This window comes from Populus euphratica, unplaced genomic scaffold (assembly GCF_000495115.2).
Source record: "Populus euphratica unplaced genomic scaffold, PopEup_1.0 scaffold58.1, whole genome shotgun sequence".
NCBI lineage: Eukaryota > Viridiplantae > Streptophyta > Magnoliopsida > Malpighiales > Salicaceae > Populus > Populus euphratica.
The window spans coordinates 588,309-605,038 of record NW_011499864.1 but is presented as its reverse complement, the minus strand read 5'-3'; the positions used below and the strand labels follow the sequence as shown (position 1 = coordinate 605,038).

The following is a 16,730-nucleotide window of genomic DNA, read 5'->3' as shown; positions in this document are numbered from 1 at the left end:
AAGTACTAATCAATTATTATAAATCATACTTTAGTTAATGAGTTATTGATACTTCAAGTGCAAAATGATGATATAAAACCATGATAAAAATGCACTTTTAAGTACTAATCAGTTGATCATTATAGCAAAATTGAATGAGTTAAAAACATATTACCATAATGACATGAGTTGAAAGAGAACTTCTATGTTGTAAAATCTATAATGAAAACTCTTGGCCTAGGATACCAAAAATCAATATATGTCCAAACTTTTGCATCTTTTACTACAGTGAATATAGAAATTTTACCAAGTGCAAAACCTATCACCATGCTTGGTATAAACCTAATAATGATTGAGAAAGGATATTTGTCGCATATAAAAAACTAAAATACTTTTCAATCACTCATAGATTGCAAAAGTTATATATGTTTCCAAAACCTACTAAACATATGACATACATCATCACATGATACAATAGATGGAGTTATGATGCACCCTTCTAAAAATAAAGCTTTAAAATAATTTAATAGTGTGCATCTTTAATTTTTAAAAGAACCATGAAATGTATGTATTGGCTTGTGTATAGATGAATTTAACTCATTTGGATTCTTTGTTGTAGCATATTCTTGTTAACCTGTCATACTAACAATTTACAACTTGCTCTTATGGATGAATTTGAAGCTATAATTCATGTTCTTGTTTATGGTCATATTTGGTCTTTATAATCAAGGTAGGAATATAAATATTTATTTTCAACTGTTGATTGATGAGTTAAATAAGTTATAATCACTCTGGTCATTGACATATAATATATTAAGAAAACATAATTTTCATATGTAAACAATATTAATATGGATTATAAATAATTTTTCTATTCATGAGATAGTTTCAGTTTGGAGCACACATAAAAAATTAACTTATTCATATTATATGGAAAATAATAAAGTTTTTACCTTAATGAATAAAGGTACAAACTTATTATTATGGATATAATGTAGTCAATTGTTGGCTTTAAAATGCTTGGAGTTGTTGTTATTGTGGATTTATAGTGGCTAGGGGATTATAACAAGCCAAAAGAATTTATAAAAAAAAGATATAATTTCTAACGGATGTGCAGTCTCATTGGCAAATTATAGTATGTTTGAGAATTGGTAACAAAAATGTTGAAGGATATGCAATCTCATCAGCAAATTACAGTAAATTTGAGCATTAATGACAAAATTGATGATGAGATCAAAAATATTAAAAATAATTAAGATTTTATCAATGATTTCATAGATGTTTGTTGACGTATTAATATGCTTACAGAAACACTGATATGATTTTCATCCATGAATTTAGGTTATAACTTTATCTTATATTTTCTTTCATTTTTATCTTAGTTATATTATTGTCTAAAATATAGCCACTCTTCTTTCTCTCAAAACCACTATCCCTAACACGCCTCTCTCCTCGCCTCACCCAACAACTCTCTCTCACTATTGGCCATCATTTCTCTCTCATCATTGCACATCCTCTCTCTCTTTTTCTCAATCTTTTAAAGGTAAGTTTTGTAATCTCTGGTAAGTTTTGATGTAATTCTATCCATTTTGTGTTTTGAAATGGTATAATTAGTAGATAAAAGAATGAATTTGAGGCCAACTATGAATTTTTTTAACCATAGGTGGCCGACTATAAGTAGTTTTGTTTAAGAAGTTATAAACTTTGAGCATAAGTGGTGTTAATGGTGTGTTTGAGTTGATTTTGTATGTCATTGTGATGATTTGCATGTTGTAAGTTTAAATATGTTGTTCTTAAATTAGGTTATAAAGTGAAATTCATTGTTGATGAGTTTAGGGAGGTTATAATTATGAAATTAACTACAATTAGGTTGATTCACATGCTGAAATTATTGTGTTTTGAAACCTAGTGAGTTGTTGTTGTTGAAATGTTCAATTGATTACAATTGTGTTGATTCACATGTTGTGAAACCTAATTAATTATTGTTGTTGAAGTGTTTAATTGACTATAATTAGAGAGAATTTATGAATTAACTTATATTTTATTCTAGAGATGCCGAGAAAAAGTTCAAAGAGAGCTGCTATTACTGTTGGTTCAACCACCAATAGTGTTGATAATTATGTTGTTAATATTAAATGAAAATGAATAATCTTGTGTGAATTTATTTTTCAGGTTTATAAATATTTACAGCTTTATTACAAATATGATATAATCATCATTCAAAGAACTATTATTTTGGTGGAGTCAACTCTAAAATCATTCTAAATGGATGACTACGGTAAATGCTTTGTTGAGACTGTTTAAGGTAAGATAAAATATATATTTTTTAAGTTAGTATATATTTTTTTCCTAGCATTTGTAATATAATGTATGTTATGTATGAAATTAATTAGAAAAAATATAATATTGTTATAGATTTGTTATAAATATTTAAAGACTATATTGTGTAATTGCTAAATGGATAAAAATTTAATTGATTGGCGGTATGCATAGGCTTCTTATGATGTGATGGATGGTTATGTTGTGTGGTATTGTTTACTTATAAGAAGTTAGTGAGATGACATTCTGGGTAGGGTCTCGTATAGGGAAAATTTTACTAAAATTTCATTAAAATTGGATAAACTTGTTTAAGTTGAATTTCACATCCATATTTTAGAACTTATATATAAAAAGAATTATAAATGTTATGATACACGATGAGAAATGTTCCAATAATAATGTACAAATTGATAATACATATAAAATTTTGTTGCAAAAAGGAAGGTGAAATCCAACAAAAATATTTTTTATTTAAAACTAGTACAAATCCAATTTGATATACTGTATTATTTTTAATTTTAATAATTTAATTAGATAAATTATGTGTGATGGGATTCAAAGCTATTGCTATTAGTTATTAAAATTTTGATATTATATTAAAACTATTTTAATCTAAAAATCTAAATTATTAGATAAAATATAAGATGAAAATTAAAAAAAAATGAAGATAAAAAAATTATGAGAGAATTTTTATATTTTATTTCTTATGTTTTTGAAAGTTGAATATACTTTAGCTTATTTATATCGACTTATATTTTAGTATATCAAGGATTCTAATTACTGAAAAATAAATAAAGATATATAATACTAATCTAATTCTAAACGAGTTGCATCAAATCAGAACTCAGGAACTCTAATCTGGTTGGTTGAGTTGCTAACTATAGGAGTGATTCTGCCATGTAGAATGCCTATTTGCCTCTATCATCCAGTCAGATTTACACTTAGATATTGTTTTTTAAAATATTTTTTATTTAAAATTATATTAAAATAATATTTTTTATTTTAAAAAATTATTTTTAATACCAACATATTAAAATAATTTAAAAACATAAAAAAATTAATTTGAAATATAAAAAATAAATAAAATTTATGTTTTTTTAAATATAAAAACAAACAATAAAGGTACTGGAAAACCCAATCTCGCCAGGATTGCTGCACCGATTTTGCTTGTTCCTGATTCTGCTTCCGTGATTTTGCTAGAAATTTCTGCTGCTGCCTTTGCCTCTTCCAGCCTGGTTCTCATCAAAGAATTTCTACACGGTATAGAGAAAATTCAAGCAGACTTGAAACCTAAAATCAAACCATAATTGTAGAATTATATCATGCTAGGGTTTGAAATATTGTTCAAGGGATTCTCTTGAAATTTTGTATTTGATATCATAACCTTGACCATTTGCTTTAGTCTAACAATTGAAACAAAGTATCATAAATTTAATAACTAACTTATTGATAAATAATTTCATATTTGATTTGTAGTTATTAAATTTAATATGACTTAATAAATTAATATAGAAAATTCAAGATTTGAACCCAAATCTGGATTGTGTTTTAATTTGAACAAAAAAATAGAATCGGCGAAACCTGGTTAATCAATAAAGTTGATTCGTGACCCGATTAATTTGATAGAGTCAATAATAAGAATTTGTTTTTTTTTAAAAAAATATATCATTATTATGATAAAAATGATTGACTTAATATCTCATGATTTAGCCCAATAATTTATTAACCTATGTCCTTTTCCCGAGGGACCCCGGGTTGATATGATCTATGGCGTGAATCACTCTTTTGTACAAAAAATAAAATATTATACAACATACTAAAAGTATTCAATACCTTTCTTATTGTTTATCTAGACTCAAAACATTATGAATTGAAGCAGTGTAATGGCAGCCCAGTCCAAGATTAATGGGTCCAATTTTCTTGGATTCTTTGTTAGGATCAAGGGCTATCAGGTGTTGAGTTTCGAAATATAATTATTTTTAAAAAAATATTATTATTTTTATTATAGTTGAAATAATTAATATTAAATAAATTATAATTTGTGTTGTAAATATTATTAATTCAATTGTAATTTAAATGATAATATTTATACTCCAAATAATAGTATTGTTGATATTAGTACTTTGAATTATAATAAAAATCATAATATTTAGAACACAAACAATACTATTTTTAATATTTATACTTTCAATTATAACAATAAAAAAATATTTATACCACAAATAATAATATTTATATAAAAAATAATACTATTTTTAGTATTAATACTTTCAATGATAATTTTTTTATCACAAATAATAATATTTTTGATATTAATACGTCGAATTATAAGAAATATTAATATATCTAATACAAATAATATTATTTTTAATATTAATACCTTTAATTATAATAAAACTAATAATATTTATGATGCTTGGATTGCTGCCTTCCATTAGGCAGACCCTAGCGCTACATGGCGATAGGCTGCCTTGTCCCTATCCTGGGTAGGAGTCAAGCCCGCACTTCCACGTGAAGACACTAGATGCCTAGGTTACCTATACTTATGCTAGGTCAAAATCAATGATAATAGGTTTGTAATAAGTTCTTGCACCTGATCCAATAAAAATGAATCCCATGGACTCAAGTCTAATGGATCTTACTCATGATCCAATTCATTTGAATCGTTATCGGGATCAAAATAATTTGTATTATAAATATTATTTTATGTTTTTAAAATAATAATATATATTATAAATATTTTTTATAATGCAAAGTATTCATATTAAAAATATTATTATTTGTATTATAAATAATATTATTTTTATTATAACTCAAATATTATTATTTGTGTTATAATCATCATTACAATTCTTAATATGATTATTTATGTTATAAATAATATTATTTTTATTATAATTACTAATATTAATAAAATAACTAAAAATTTTGAAAAAAATATATTAATATTAAAAAATTATTTTTTTATTATAATTTTGTATTGTATTTTTTATAAAAATAAAAAGTTAGCTTGTCGCCACAGGCATCCGACTAGTAATAACTATGCTACCATGAAAGTTCACTGTGGTTAAGAGTTGAGCTGAGACAAAGTAAAGCAACGACTACTCAGCGGTCTGTGGGCTTATTTTGTGACTTCTCAACCCATATCGAGCAGGCTTGGAAGAGCTGGGTTCAGTTCCATTTTCTTAGACCCAATCCAACCAAAATTGGGCTCAGGTTTACTTGGGTTTTGCCATGTGGTTTTGACCCTTTTTCACAACCAGGTTTGGGTCCTAAAATTGGAGGTTTTGTTGGACTAGGTTTAGAGCTTTTGTTAGGTTAAGGTTGGTCCAATGGGTTGTCCAGCCCATTTTTTCTTCTTTTCTCCTTCCCTCTCAACTCAGATCAAAGGTTGGGTTAGTTGACCGGATGTTGAGTTTGAGAATCAAAGATTACATCCGTTATTTATTTATTTATTTTTATATTTTAAAAGTGTTTTTTTAAAAAATAGTTTTTAAAATTATTTTTTATATTTTTAAAATTTTTTAATAGACTGATGTTAAAAATAAATTTTTAAAAATAAAACTGTTCTATAAAATTCAGGATTCGTTTTGGATTTTTCCCAGCTCTTCTCTTTCCCTCGACTTACAGCATTATCAGAGACAGGGAAAATCTAGCCGTTGCTAGCTTGAGCCAACCTAGCTGCCGTTGCTAGCTTGATTTGGGTCTAGGATACTATGTCCTCGTGCTCTAAAAGAGTGCACTGCTAACCTGACTCTCATGGCCTACTCTGTCCACCTGCTCTAAAAGCGTGCTCAATCTCATAAGTGAAGGCCCTATAAAAAAAAACTCGCAGACCTCCACATTAATAAGCTTGCTAGCATGGTGACCATGTACATTTAATGGGCATTGATTCACCCTCCAATTAAAATCTTTTTTATATCTTTTAATTTTTTTTTTATTTTTTTAATCATAATTTTTATGTGGTTTTTTTTTTTTGGTGTTTCATTCTTTAACTTTTGATGATTTGACGGGGGAACGGGCTTTTGAGCTTTTTCATGCTTTCGGTATATTGATATGAATAACGAATTTAACAAGTTATTGAGATCTGGGGTTCTTTTTTATTAATTAATTTTACTATTTTAATATTCAATATTACTGTTTTTTAAATGATTTTTTTGGTTATTTTAAATTTCTTCCTTATAAATTTATCTTGGTTTGATAATCTAATCCATAACTGTTGCATATTTTTTAAATAAAAATATTTGAAATAATGATTTTTTTTTGTTTTTAAATTTTTAATAATTCTTTTTATTTTATAAATAAATATTTATTTTTAAATAATATTTCTAATATGTTTGGCATTACATAATATTTTCAGTTTTATATTTGTTTCCGTTTTTTTATTTTTTATTAATTTTAATAAATAAATTTAATAGATATAAACGATTAAATATCTTATTTTACAGAATTAAATATCTTAGCTTATAATTATTTCTTAATTTTTCTAGTTTTTTTTTATTATTATTAACAATTTTTATTTATTTATTTACATAAATAATTATCGGTTAATTTGATTAAATGTTTACATAATTTTTTTTTTGCTTCAAATCTTTTTAGAAAATAGCCTGCATGCATACCCATGATTCATGTTTTTACAGCTTGCGGTATTGCATATTCAATAGCCGATAACCTTTAATACCATGAAGCAATGTTAAGTATACAAAAGTTTTTGAAAGTGTAGTAATAATTAGTTTTTAAAGTGTTTTATTTTAAAATATATCAAAATAAAATTTTTAATTTTTTTAAAAATTATTTTTAACATCAGCACATTAAAAAAATTTAAAAAAAATTAAAAATTATTTTAAAATTAAAAAAATCAATTTTATTTAAAAATACTTTTAAAATATAAAAACAATTCAATCTAATTCTAAAGTTAGTACAATGGAGCTAAAACAAACAATAAAAACATTCAGCGTATCTACTATAGAGAAGTATAAAAACAATATGTATGATGAGTTAGTCGGAAAATCTACAAACCAAAGATTGTTTTGTTACATGATTACGCAGGAGATTTTGGAAGAGTCGAGCTGTTAGATACATTGTCGAACTATCTTGATAGGACAATTCAATGCAAAGATGGCATAAAACAATAGTTTTGGATGTTTCTGCGCACCCTTCAATATTTTGGCTATATTTTTTCTTTTATTAATCTGGATATCAAAATTAGACAGATCCCCCCAATTCAGAAAGCTAGTGTACATGACATGTTTCCATGTCGGCATATCCTAAACTCCAGCGTTTATCTATTTTTATAGCTTTTAGGGATTTGATTTTGTTTCTATTTAAATTTTGCGAGTTCGCTTGTTTTAAACATTATTTTTAATTTCTTGGATAATCAAGATTTTCCTTTCTTGGTAAAATTCTCAACCCTAGCAAATTTAAACCCCACTTGTGGGCTATTTTGAATAATCATGACTGTGTGTGTGTGTATCTTAGAATTTCTCTCTTCTTGTGGGACTTACAATGGTGTTTAGAGTTCTCTCAAACCCTTTTCATCTCCACTCGTTCTTGAATCTCCCTTTCAGTCCCAGCTGCTTAGGTAGTTCATGTTTTGTCACATGTTCATGTCTAATCTAACAATAATGCGGACTAGCTAGTACAAGTGGACAGCCCTCAAGGATAATGTCCATGGGCAGTTCCGACTAGAGATGGTGGCCAATTGGCCATCCCATGTGTTAAACTTAGGCCTTCAGCTGTGCTCGAAGTTCAGATATTCAAATTGAAGGACACACAAATCATGTTTTATGTATGATTCCAAGGAGAAATGGACACAAACTATAGCTGTTGGAGGAGCCGGCATGCAGTCAGGTTTTGAGGAAACTGACTCGAGGTTGTGGGTGGAGATCGACAGATAGGGGCCATTGTTGATCGACTCATGTGAGCTGTTTTCGAACTCTTTGTGCCTGGACCTTTTTGTGGCCTTTGTGGGTGTTCTTTTCTCTTTGCCCCTCTCTAGAACTGCTATTCTGCAATGAACAACTGAGCATGTCGAACATGATTAATTGAATCTCTCTATGAAAAACTTAATTCATCAATTTATCTTGAAAGTCCTGGAACTGCTTTCGTACGCTGAAGTTTAGCCCCAGACCTGTCATGAACCATGAGAAAAAAAAGCCGAGTTTCTTCTGCAGCAAATTAGTTGAAGTGGAGACGTCAGAACACAGAGGCGTCGTGGTGTGCTGTAGTTGATTATCACGCCAATTTAACATATTAATGATTAGTTTAGCTAGAGTTAATTTATAAAAAAGGACAAATACTATAGATACTAGAACGTGTTTAATTCAGAAGACGGACACAACAATATTAAATGAATATATTTTTAGCAAAGTTTGGAAAGGAATTTATATTTTTTTAATAAAAAGCACAAGAAGATATATCTGTCAGACTTGTAGAAACTAAATTTTTTAAATATTTAAGTGAAGATTTGACATAATTAAATAGGCCTGAAAAAAATTTAGCCAATCAGATCTTTTTTATTTTTCAAAGTATAAAATTATAAATTTATAGTTCATAGATACAACTATTTTAGCGAATTAAAATTTATGTTTTGTGTGTTATTATTGTTATATTAGCTTTAATTTGTCTATATCCTAATCAAGAACCAAATGCTAAGAATCTCTAATATATAAAACCACTTTTAATTTTGTTTTCATATACTATGGATGAACACCATTCAAAGAACTAACTTCGAATTATCTGTTCAAATTCGGAGCCCCATTAGGGATGAACACTATTCAAAGAAATCTAAATTGTTTTGTTATGTGAGGGAGACCACCATTTTTTACAACAATTTTGTTCCCATATCGGCATGCCCTATTTGTTTCAGTTTGGCCTGCGTAGCAAAGGCACTCCCAGCAGCCTTTGGTCACGAAGAAAAGTGAATAAAAATTTAACATAATTAAACTCGTTTAAACAGCACATCTTGTTCATATAATAACATCCTTTTGAGGTTCTGTGAGCTTTTTCTTAACCATGCTGGAGCTTTGGATTGTGCTTTACAGAAAAGATCAATAACTGTAATTTTCCCGGTGGAGTTTTGTGGCTCTTTTCCTGTATCCATGTGCAAGGAAGGTATCAGAGAAACTTTGAATCCAAACATTATTAATGTTATTGTGCAGTAATTGGTCAAGCAAAAGATGACAGTATTCAAAGGAATGGTGATGTGTGGCTAATCTTGGAATTAGCTATCATGAACCCAGGAAAAACAAGCTGTGGTGGTGGGTGTGGTGAGCTAACTGCTGAAGTCCCGTTGGCTTTCATGGACCCTACCCCATCTGCTGATAGGTGTTTATGGGCAAGTTGACAATCTGAACTCTGCTGAATCAGTGGACATTGTCTTGAAAATACTCTGATGGCTAGGGGTGGAAGAATGTTATTCAATCATGTCCCTTGCCAAAAGCTAATGTCAAAGCAAGCAAGCAGGTGCCATATGAGGAACTCAATTCCTCCACCAAGTTATAGAATTCGATACATGATATTTTTTAAAATATTTTTTATCTAAAAATATATTGAAATGATTATTTTAAAAATATATTTAGATATAATTGTAGTCATAAAAGCGAAAACAAACAGTAAACTAATGATTTTTTTAAATTTTTTTATGCATCTCATCTTGTGATGTCAAGAATATTGGAATTGATACTTACCTAATTAATGTTGATTTTTCCTTTTTTTTTTTTCTTGTCAAATGATTGGATGAATACGGCCAATAATTCCCTCTTTAATTAAGTGTGAGTGACATTTTATTTCAAGATTCTTGAAACAAAATTAAATAATTTTAGTACTAAATTCATAATCATCCATTATTAATGGTCAATGTATGAAGATCGATCATGGTGGCAACGAGGTAACAAGCTAGGGAATTCGCTCTTATTCTTTTGATTGCTCGAAATAATTACAATTAATGATCTTTGCATTATTGTATGGCAATGCAAACCTTGAGTGGCCATTCCCTTTTCTTTTTTTTTTCTTTTTGGTTTGGCTTGGCCAAATTTTTTTTTTTAATGAAATTCTTGTTCTATGTTTTAAAAAATATATTAATTAAAGTTCTCTCTGTTAACTGTAGGGAAATCAATGTAGGGAATTGCTTAAAATCAATGTAGGGAAAAGGCAATGATACGAAAGAGATGAAAATCTCCTCATTAAAGATAAATCACTGGACTATAATACAAGAAAGCTGTATGAAACTGAAAAAACAAAGGAGAAAAAACAAGCCACTACGTCCTCAGTTATACAAAATGCCCAAAACACCTAAAAACTTTGGGCCTTCGGAGAGGGCTCTATCTGTGTGCTATCTGTCTTTTCCTATTTTTTTTTTTATATCATACAAAGGGTAGGTTTTTTTTTTTTTTTTTTACAGTTAAAAATAACTTTAAAACTGTGAGATGCAACGTCTATGGCAAGCTGTTGCCCTCTTGGTTTGCTTGGTTTCCTCTTTCCAAACCTTGCCAATATCTTGTGCAATTCTAATGGCATCAGAGGATGCACCAGAGAGCCCTTTCCTTGTGAACCCAACAGCATAGAGACCGGCATTTCCTTTCCAGCCATTTGGGAATGGTGCCTTTGGGAACCCATTTTTGGAGAAGAATTCACCTTCCTGAATCCATCATGTAACCAGCCAAGATTAGCCCATTTGTCCAATACCAAATAATAATCTAAAAAAACACAGCAGAAGCTTCTGAAACAGTCTTCCTTCTTGTAAAGAGATAGTACAAAACACATTGTCTGACAATTTTCTGATAATGGATAAGCAGTTTTTTTCAAAGGAAAGAAATTGACTTTTAAGAATATTTTTTCAAAAAAGAAAGATATGTAAACAGAGGAATTGGAACATATTCTCACCTGAAGCCAATAAGGGACATTGCTGCGGTATCCAGTAGCCAAAATAACTGAGTCTATATCAAGAATTTCACCATTGACAAGCTCAACCTGACCACGTGAAAACCTCTTGATTCCAGGAACCACGTTAATGTCTCCAGATCTGATTTTCTCCAATGCACCAATGTCCAGTACAGGGGTCTTGCCCATGGTGTTCTTGAGAGTCAATGGACCCATAGATGGCCTCTTTAGACCATACTCCTCAGTGTTTCCTAGCACCAACCATGCCATGATCAGCATGAGCTTGTCAACTAGCCAAAGGGGTACCCAACTCATCAACAAAACAGCCAATTCAAAGGTTGATTTGCCCATGATTTCTCTTGGCAAAACATGAACCTGTAGCAAACCAAAAGAAGCATAAAAATCCCATTAGGATCGACAGCTAAAAAGTCATCAGAATTTTGTTGAAATCAAGTGCAATGTTTGATTGAAACTCACCGAGCTGCGAACCACCATTGTTGGAGACGCGTTGTAGTTGCAAAGATCGAGAGAAACTTCCATGCCAGAATTGCCACAGCCGACAACAAGTACTTTCTTCCCGCTGAATTTCTCGCCGGATTTATATTGGCAAGCATGGATAACCTCACCACCGAACTCAGCCAATCCTTCAATCTCAGGCATTACACACTCTGCATTCTCCCCAGTAGCCACAACAAGCCAGCGGCAAATGTACTCAACTTCAGTACGGTTTGAGCCGCTTGTAGAAACTGTCTTTACCCTCCACAAACCACTGGTCTCATCGTACCTTGCTGACTGAACATACTCATTGAATCTTGGGTTGATCTCAAATTGCTTTGCGTATGATTCAAGGTACTCAATGAACTGTTTCTTTGTAGGGTACTCGGGGAAATCCTCGGGAAATGGGACTTTAGGGAGCTGGCAGAATTGCTTAGGGAGGTGAAGTTTAAGCCTGTCGTAGGTGCGTTTTTGCCACAAGGATGCTATGCATTCTTCTTTTTCAAGAACAGCAAAGGGCACGCCTTGATCTCTAAGGCAAGCAGCCGTGGCTAACCCTGATGGTCCAGCACCAACTATGACCGGACCATTAACCCAAATGCATCTTCTAGAGAAGAAATCTTCATGATCAGCTAAGCGAAACATATTCTCCATGATGTAATAGTATATGTCACTATATATATATATGTATAAAGTGTGAGTGTTTGTGTGAGATTTGCTTTCAAGCTTATAGCTAGCTTAAGGTCTTAGTAGCCAAAGTAGATTTTGTAGGATCAAAGAGAGTTGAAGATAGAAAGAGAGAGTTGTCTTTGTTGTTGTTTTGAAGTGAAATGTGTTTTGGTATGGAGGGAGAGAAGGGGTGGGGGTGCTTTAAATAGGGGAGCGAGCTAGCTTTGGAGGGGGTCATATGATCATGTGAGGAGTGGGAGAGTTATGCTTCTTGACCGTCATTCTCAAATCATAAGCCTAATGGCTGCCTTTTCATTATTTTATTGCTCTTAAAACCTAACATAATGATATTATTATGAGAGGTCTATGTGTGATATATTTAATATTTTCTTGCTAAATTAAAGTACAAGAAATAGAAATATTTTGATATGCCTCGGGGAAAGTTTTTACAATCACAAGAAGGGAAGGGTTTTTATAATTAGTAGTTGTTTTATTTATACAATACCTAGTAATGCTTGGCATGCTCTCCCATTACCGACCCGATGAATAGAATTTCGATGGTTTTGATGCCAAAAACTTAACATATGCTTGAAGATTTTGTTGCATGTTTGAGATTCCATATATGTGAATTCTATATGATGCTCCACCGAATTGGTGGGTCTCTCCCTCTATCATATAATTGGAGTGAACTTGATGGAAGTTGTGAGTTCATTATAGCAAAAAGAATCGAGAATCTTTGACACAATGCTTTGTGTTTAAAGTTGCATTATTAAACTCATTTAAGCTTAATAGATGGATTCAATATCTAATTTAAATTTAATTTATAAAAATTTGAATGAGAGCCAACTGACTTATAATTCGATTAATCTAATCAAAATTTGGTTTAATTTTTTTATTATAAAATTTTAAATAAAATTATTTTAATTAATTCAAATTAAACTATCTAATTTATAATTCAATTAAATCACGAGTTGAATAGAATTTAACAACTTCAATTTTATTTTAATTAATTCGAGTCAATATATTCATCCAATCTTACAAGTCTTTTTTTATTTCCTTGAAGCAATGAAAGTGCCTCCTCGCTCCCATCTTGATTCTATTGGACCCACTAAAGGAGGATGGGAGTGCTCATAGTAATTAAAAAATAAAATAAACAAAAATTTCTAGAAATGAACATCCGCCAGGAGTAGCTGACTAGGATATGCACGATCCGCTCACGTGGAGGGGATCGGCCAACTTGCAAGAACAGGGTCCCAGAAGGCTCCAGCCATTAGGATAGCAACCTGTAAGGCTGTTCCGGCCCACAAGGCCCATTCTGCCAACTAGAATTTCACTCTCCACTAGGACCAACTGCCACGTGTTGAACCCCCTTCTCTTGAATTTATTATTTTCTCGCTGCCTTCCGCGCACTGCTTTCAACAGGTTTCTACATTCCAAAAATCTGTTCTTTCCACTCTCTAATTTGCTACTTCTACTCCTTGCCCTTGTAGCTAAAACCCTAATATTTTCACACGTGCCAACTTCCATGTGCTAGGGTTTTTCATTTTGTCTAACCAATGATAAATTGAAATGCATAGCAGAGTCGTCAATTAAGGTAACTTTTTGAATTGTGGTTGGAATGTTTTTTATTGGAAAAAAAATTAAATTATAGGTTTTTTTTAAAATAATTTTAGATGGTTTTACTACGAAGGTGTTCAAGTATTGAAAAACATTTAAAATAAATAAATTTAGTTTTTTCCGGATGAAATACTTCCGACTGCATTACTAGATACACACTTCATTAACCTCTTTTATTTTTGTTTTTATTTTTTCAATTCAATTATATAGTTCTAATATTTTTTTCCCATCAAATTATGCCAAAGTTTATTAATAAATAAGGAATATCTTTAAATCACGTTGATAGAAACTATTTTTTCCAAACCATATTAATGTTCACAATCACAAAAATATCAGCAAATAAATAGTGATTTCAGATATATAGTTTTTAGTAGAAGATATTGAATCATTGAAAATATTTTAAGAAAATCTAAATATAATTTTTTTTATTTATGATAACACAAAAAAAAGAGTATTTTCAACTACATTACCAAAAAAAAAGTTAATTAATTTTTTTATTTCTTTTATCTTTGATTTATAAAATATATCTTAATAGAAACTATTTTTTTCAAACAATTTTAAAAAGAAATCAGCGGATAATTCCACGAAAGGGGATACATATACAACTTGTTTAGTGTTACAGCAGGCGATGAGTTTAAGAAAATAAATATTCTTAAATCAATGGAGAATTAAGATCTTTGAACATCGACTATCGATCATGGATGTGTAATTTTGCCTTTGTTAATTTAGCAGGCTTCGATTTCTGCTCTACGTGGAAGGCTAACAGACCATGTTCCTTTCGGTAGTTCATATAATATTAAGACCCTTTTTGACACGCGTCCTGATCATGATTAACAAGTAATTAAAGGAGGTCTTGAGCTTTTACTAATATATATAGAGTACTTTGAATTTTTGGTGGAGATTAATTAACAAGGGCTTGCAAGCTAGCTTTCAAGGTTAGGGTTAGGGTTTGTACATTATATTTTGTTTCATAGGCCTATCAAGTACAATGAAGCTTCGTGGCTAGCTAGGTGGATGATCGTTTTGAGTTGGAAACTCAGTGTATGCTCCACTATCCCACTTGCTACTAAGTTAAAATTTCATGGGAAAGCAGAGGGAAGCATGTGCATGATGCCTTGAATTCCATAAGAGTCTCTTCTTTTCATGAAAAGATTTAGAGGGATGAGTTTACTTTGGCGTTTCTGGCTAAGTTTTTTTTTTTAATTTTTTTGCATAATAATATTATTTTTTTCTTCGGAATGAGTAGAATCATCATCATTCCACTTCTGCTGTAGCCAGTCCCCATGCTCCAAGAAAAGAAAGAAAAAAAACAAGCCTCCAAATGCAAGAGAACAAAGAGATATGATGAGAGACACAGATACAGTCATATCCCATGCACAATATCCATCAAATACAGATATGATCAGGTATTTTTTTAAAATATATTTGCATTGTAATAGTTTTTATAATTGTGATTTAAAATATATATATATATATATTAAAAAAATTATAAATTATAGCTTTTTTTATAACTAATTTTTTTAAAAAAAAATTCAGTGAAATCTATGTAAAATTATAGCATGTATTATTTAACCAAAAACTCTTAAATTTATTTTTAAATCTGTGATTAAAAAAAACACAAATTACATTACACCTCACAGCAAAAATAAACAGAGCGTTAGCCTACCCACCAGCCTTGCCATGCTCCACAGCCAGCTTGGTAGCATTTGATGATCAACTCTTTAACTTTTAGGATGAGATGGAATAAGTTTTCAAGTATTTTAATTTTTGCACCTTAATTAATAATGTCTTTTCATTTTATTATACGAACCTTCATAAATATATAATTAATTCCTCTTCTTTTATGGAAAGATCCTATGGCTTTCGTCTAGCTTTCTGTGGTCGGCGGTGCCTGCTAGGAAGAGTGTGTTTTGGAAGAGTATCTTTAGTGGTATTTGCAAACTAAATTATGCTGAAAAGCTTGAGGAAATCTATAATGAGTATCAATCAGTCACGCGTATGAGAGGAAAAAAGTTCGAGAAAGGCTAAATCATTATCATATATCTCAATGCCTTTCTTGGAGAAGTTTATAGGGAAACTCGATCGGTTGCCAACTTCACAAAGCAGAAAGTTTACGCAGATCAAGATATGCAAACTGGCTGTGGAATATATATATATATATATGTGTGTGTGTGTGTGTGTGTGTGTGTGTGTGTGTGTGTGTGTGTGTGTGTGTGTGTGTGTGTGTGTGTGTGTGTGTGTGAGAGAGAGAGAGAGAGAGAGATAAATTATAGGTAAGGTTAAGGTTATAGCTCTATATTACATTATGTTTAATTTTTATCAAATAAATAGAAATGGTGAGATGTGATTATTTGATCATCAAAACTCTGATATTAGGTCAAAAAATTAATTCAACCCAATAGTTTACACCGTTAGGTAAAGTCTTAAAATATAATTAATATTATTCTCTAATATACTTTTAAATGAAAGTTTTTAAGGTTTGAAACTTGTACAGACTTATATAGGTAATGCTTAATTTTTATTAAATAAATAGGATAGTGAGATTCGAACTTGTAAACATTTGATCATTAAGGCTCTGATACCATGTCAAAAAATAATCTCAATCCAATAACTTAAATTTTTAGATAAATTTCTAAAATATAATTTATATTATTTTTTAACATATAAAAAAAATTAATGTATTTAAATAAAAAAAAATATGTGTTACTTGTTGGGATAGATAACATGTCATCTACTATAATTTAAGACTTGAACACTATAGTGGTAGCGAG

The 16,730-nt window shown here is 30.2% G+C and overlaps 1 protein-coding gene across 1 annotated transcript; it reads right to left on the bottom strand.

Annotated features, from left to right (window-relative positions):
* Positions 1 to 10,453: 10,453 nt before the first annotated feature.
* On the bottom strand, positions 10,454 to 12,497 carry LOC105125666 (probable indole-3-pyruvate monooxygenase YUCCA8). The gene is made up of 3 exons (XM_011026220.1): positions 11,656 to 12,497; positions 11,182 to 11,553; positions 10,454 to 10,936 (listed from the first exon to the last, which is right to left on the bottom strand). Exons 1-3 carry the CDS (start codon positions 12,325 to 12,327, stop codon positions 10,712 to 10,714), a joined length of 1,269 nt encoding a protein of 422 aa, XP_011024522.1. The 5' UTR covers positions 12,328 to 12,497; the 3' UTR covers positions 10,454 to 10,711.
* Between the last annotated feature and the right edge of the window lie 4,233 nt (positions 12,498 to 16,730).

Bases quoted from the DNA above. Each gene is read 5' to 3' on its own strand.
- LOC105125666 (XM_011026220.1), bottom strand. From the start codon at position 12,327: ATGGAGAATATGTTTCGCTTAGCTGATCATGAAGATTTCTTCTCTAGA. The intron at 11,554-11,655 runs GTGAGTTTCAAT...GGTTTGCTACAG, and splicing joins CAATGGTGGTTCGCAGCTCG to GTTCATGTTTTGCCAAGAGA. The intron at 10,937-11,181 runs GTGAGAATATGT...TGATGGATTCAG, and splicing joins ATGTCCCTTATTGGCTTCAG to GAAGGTGAATTCTTCTCCAA.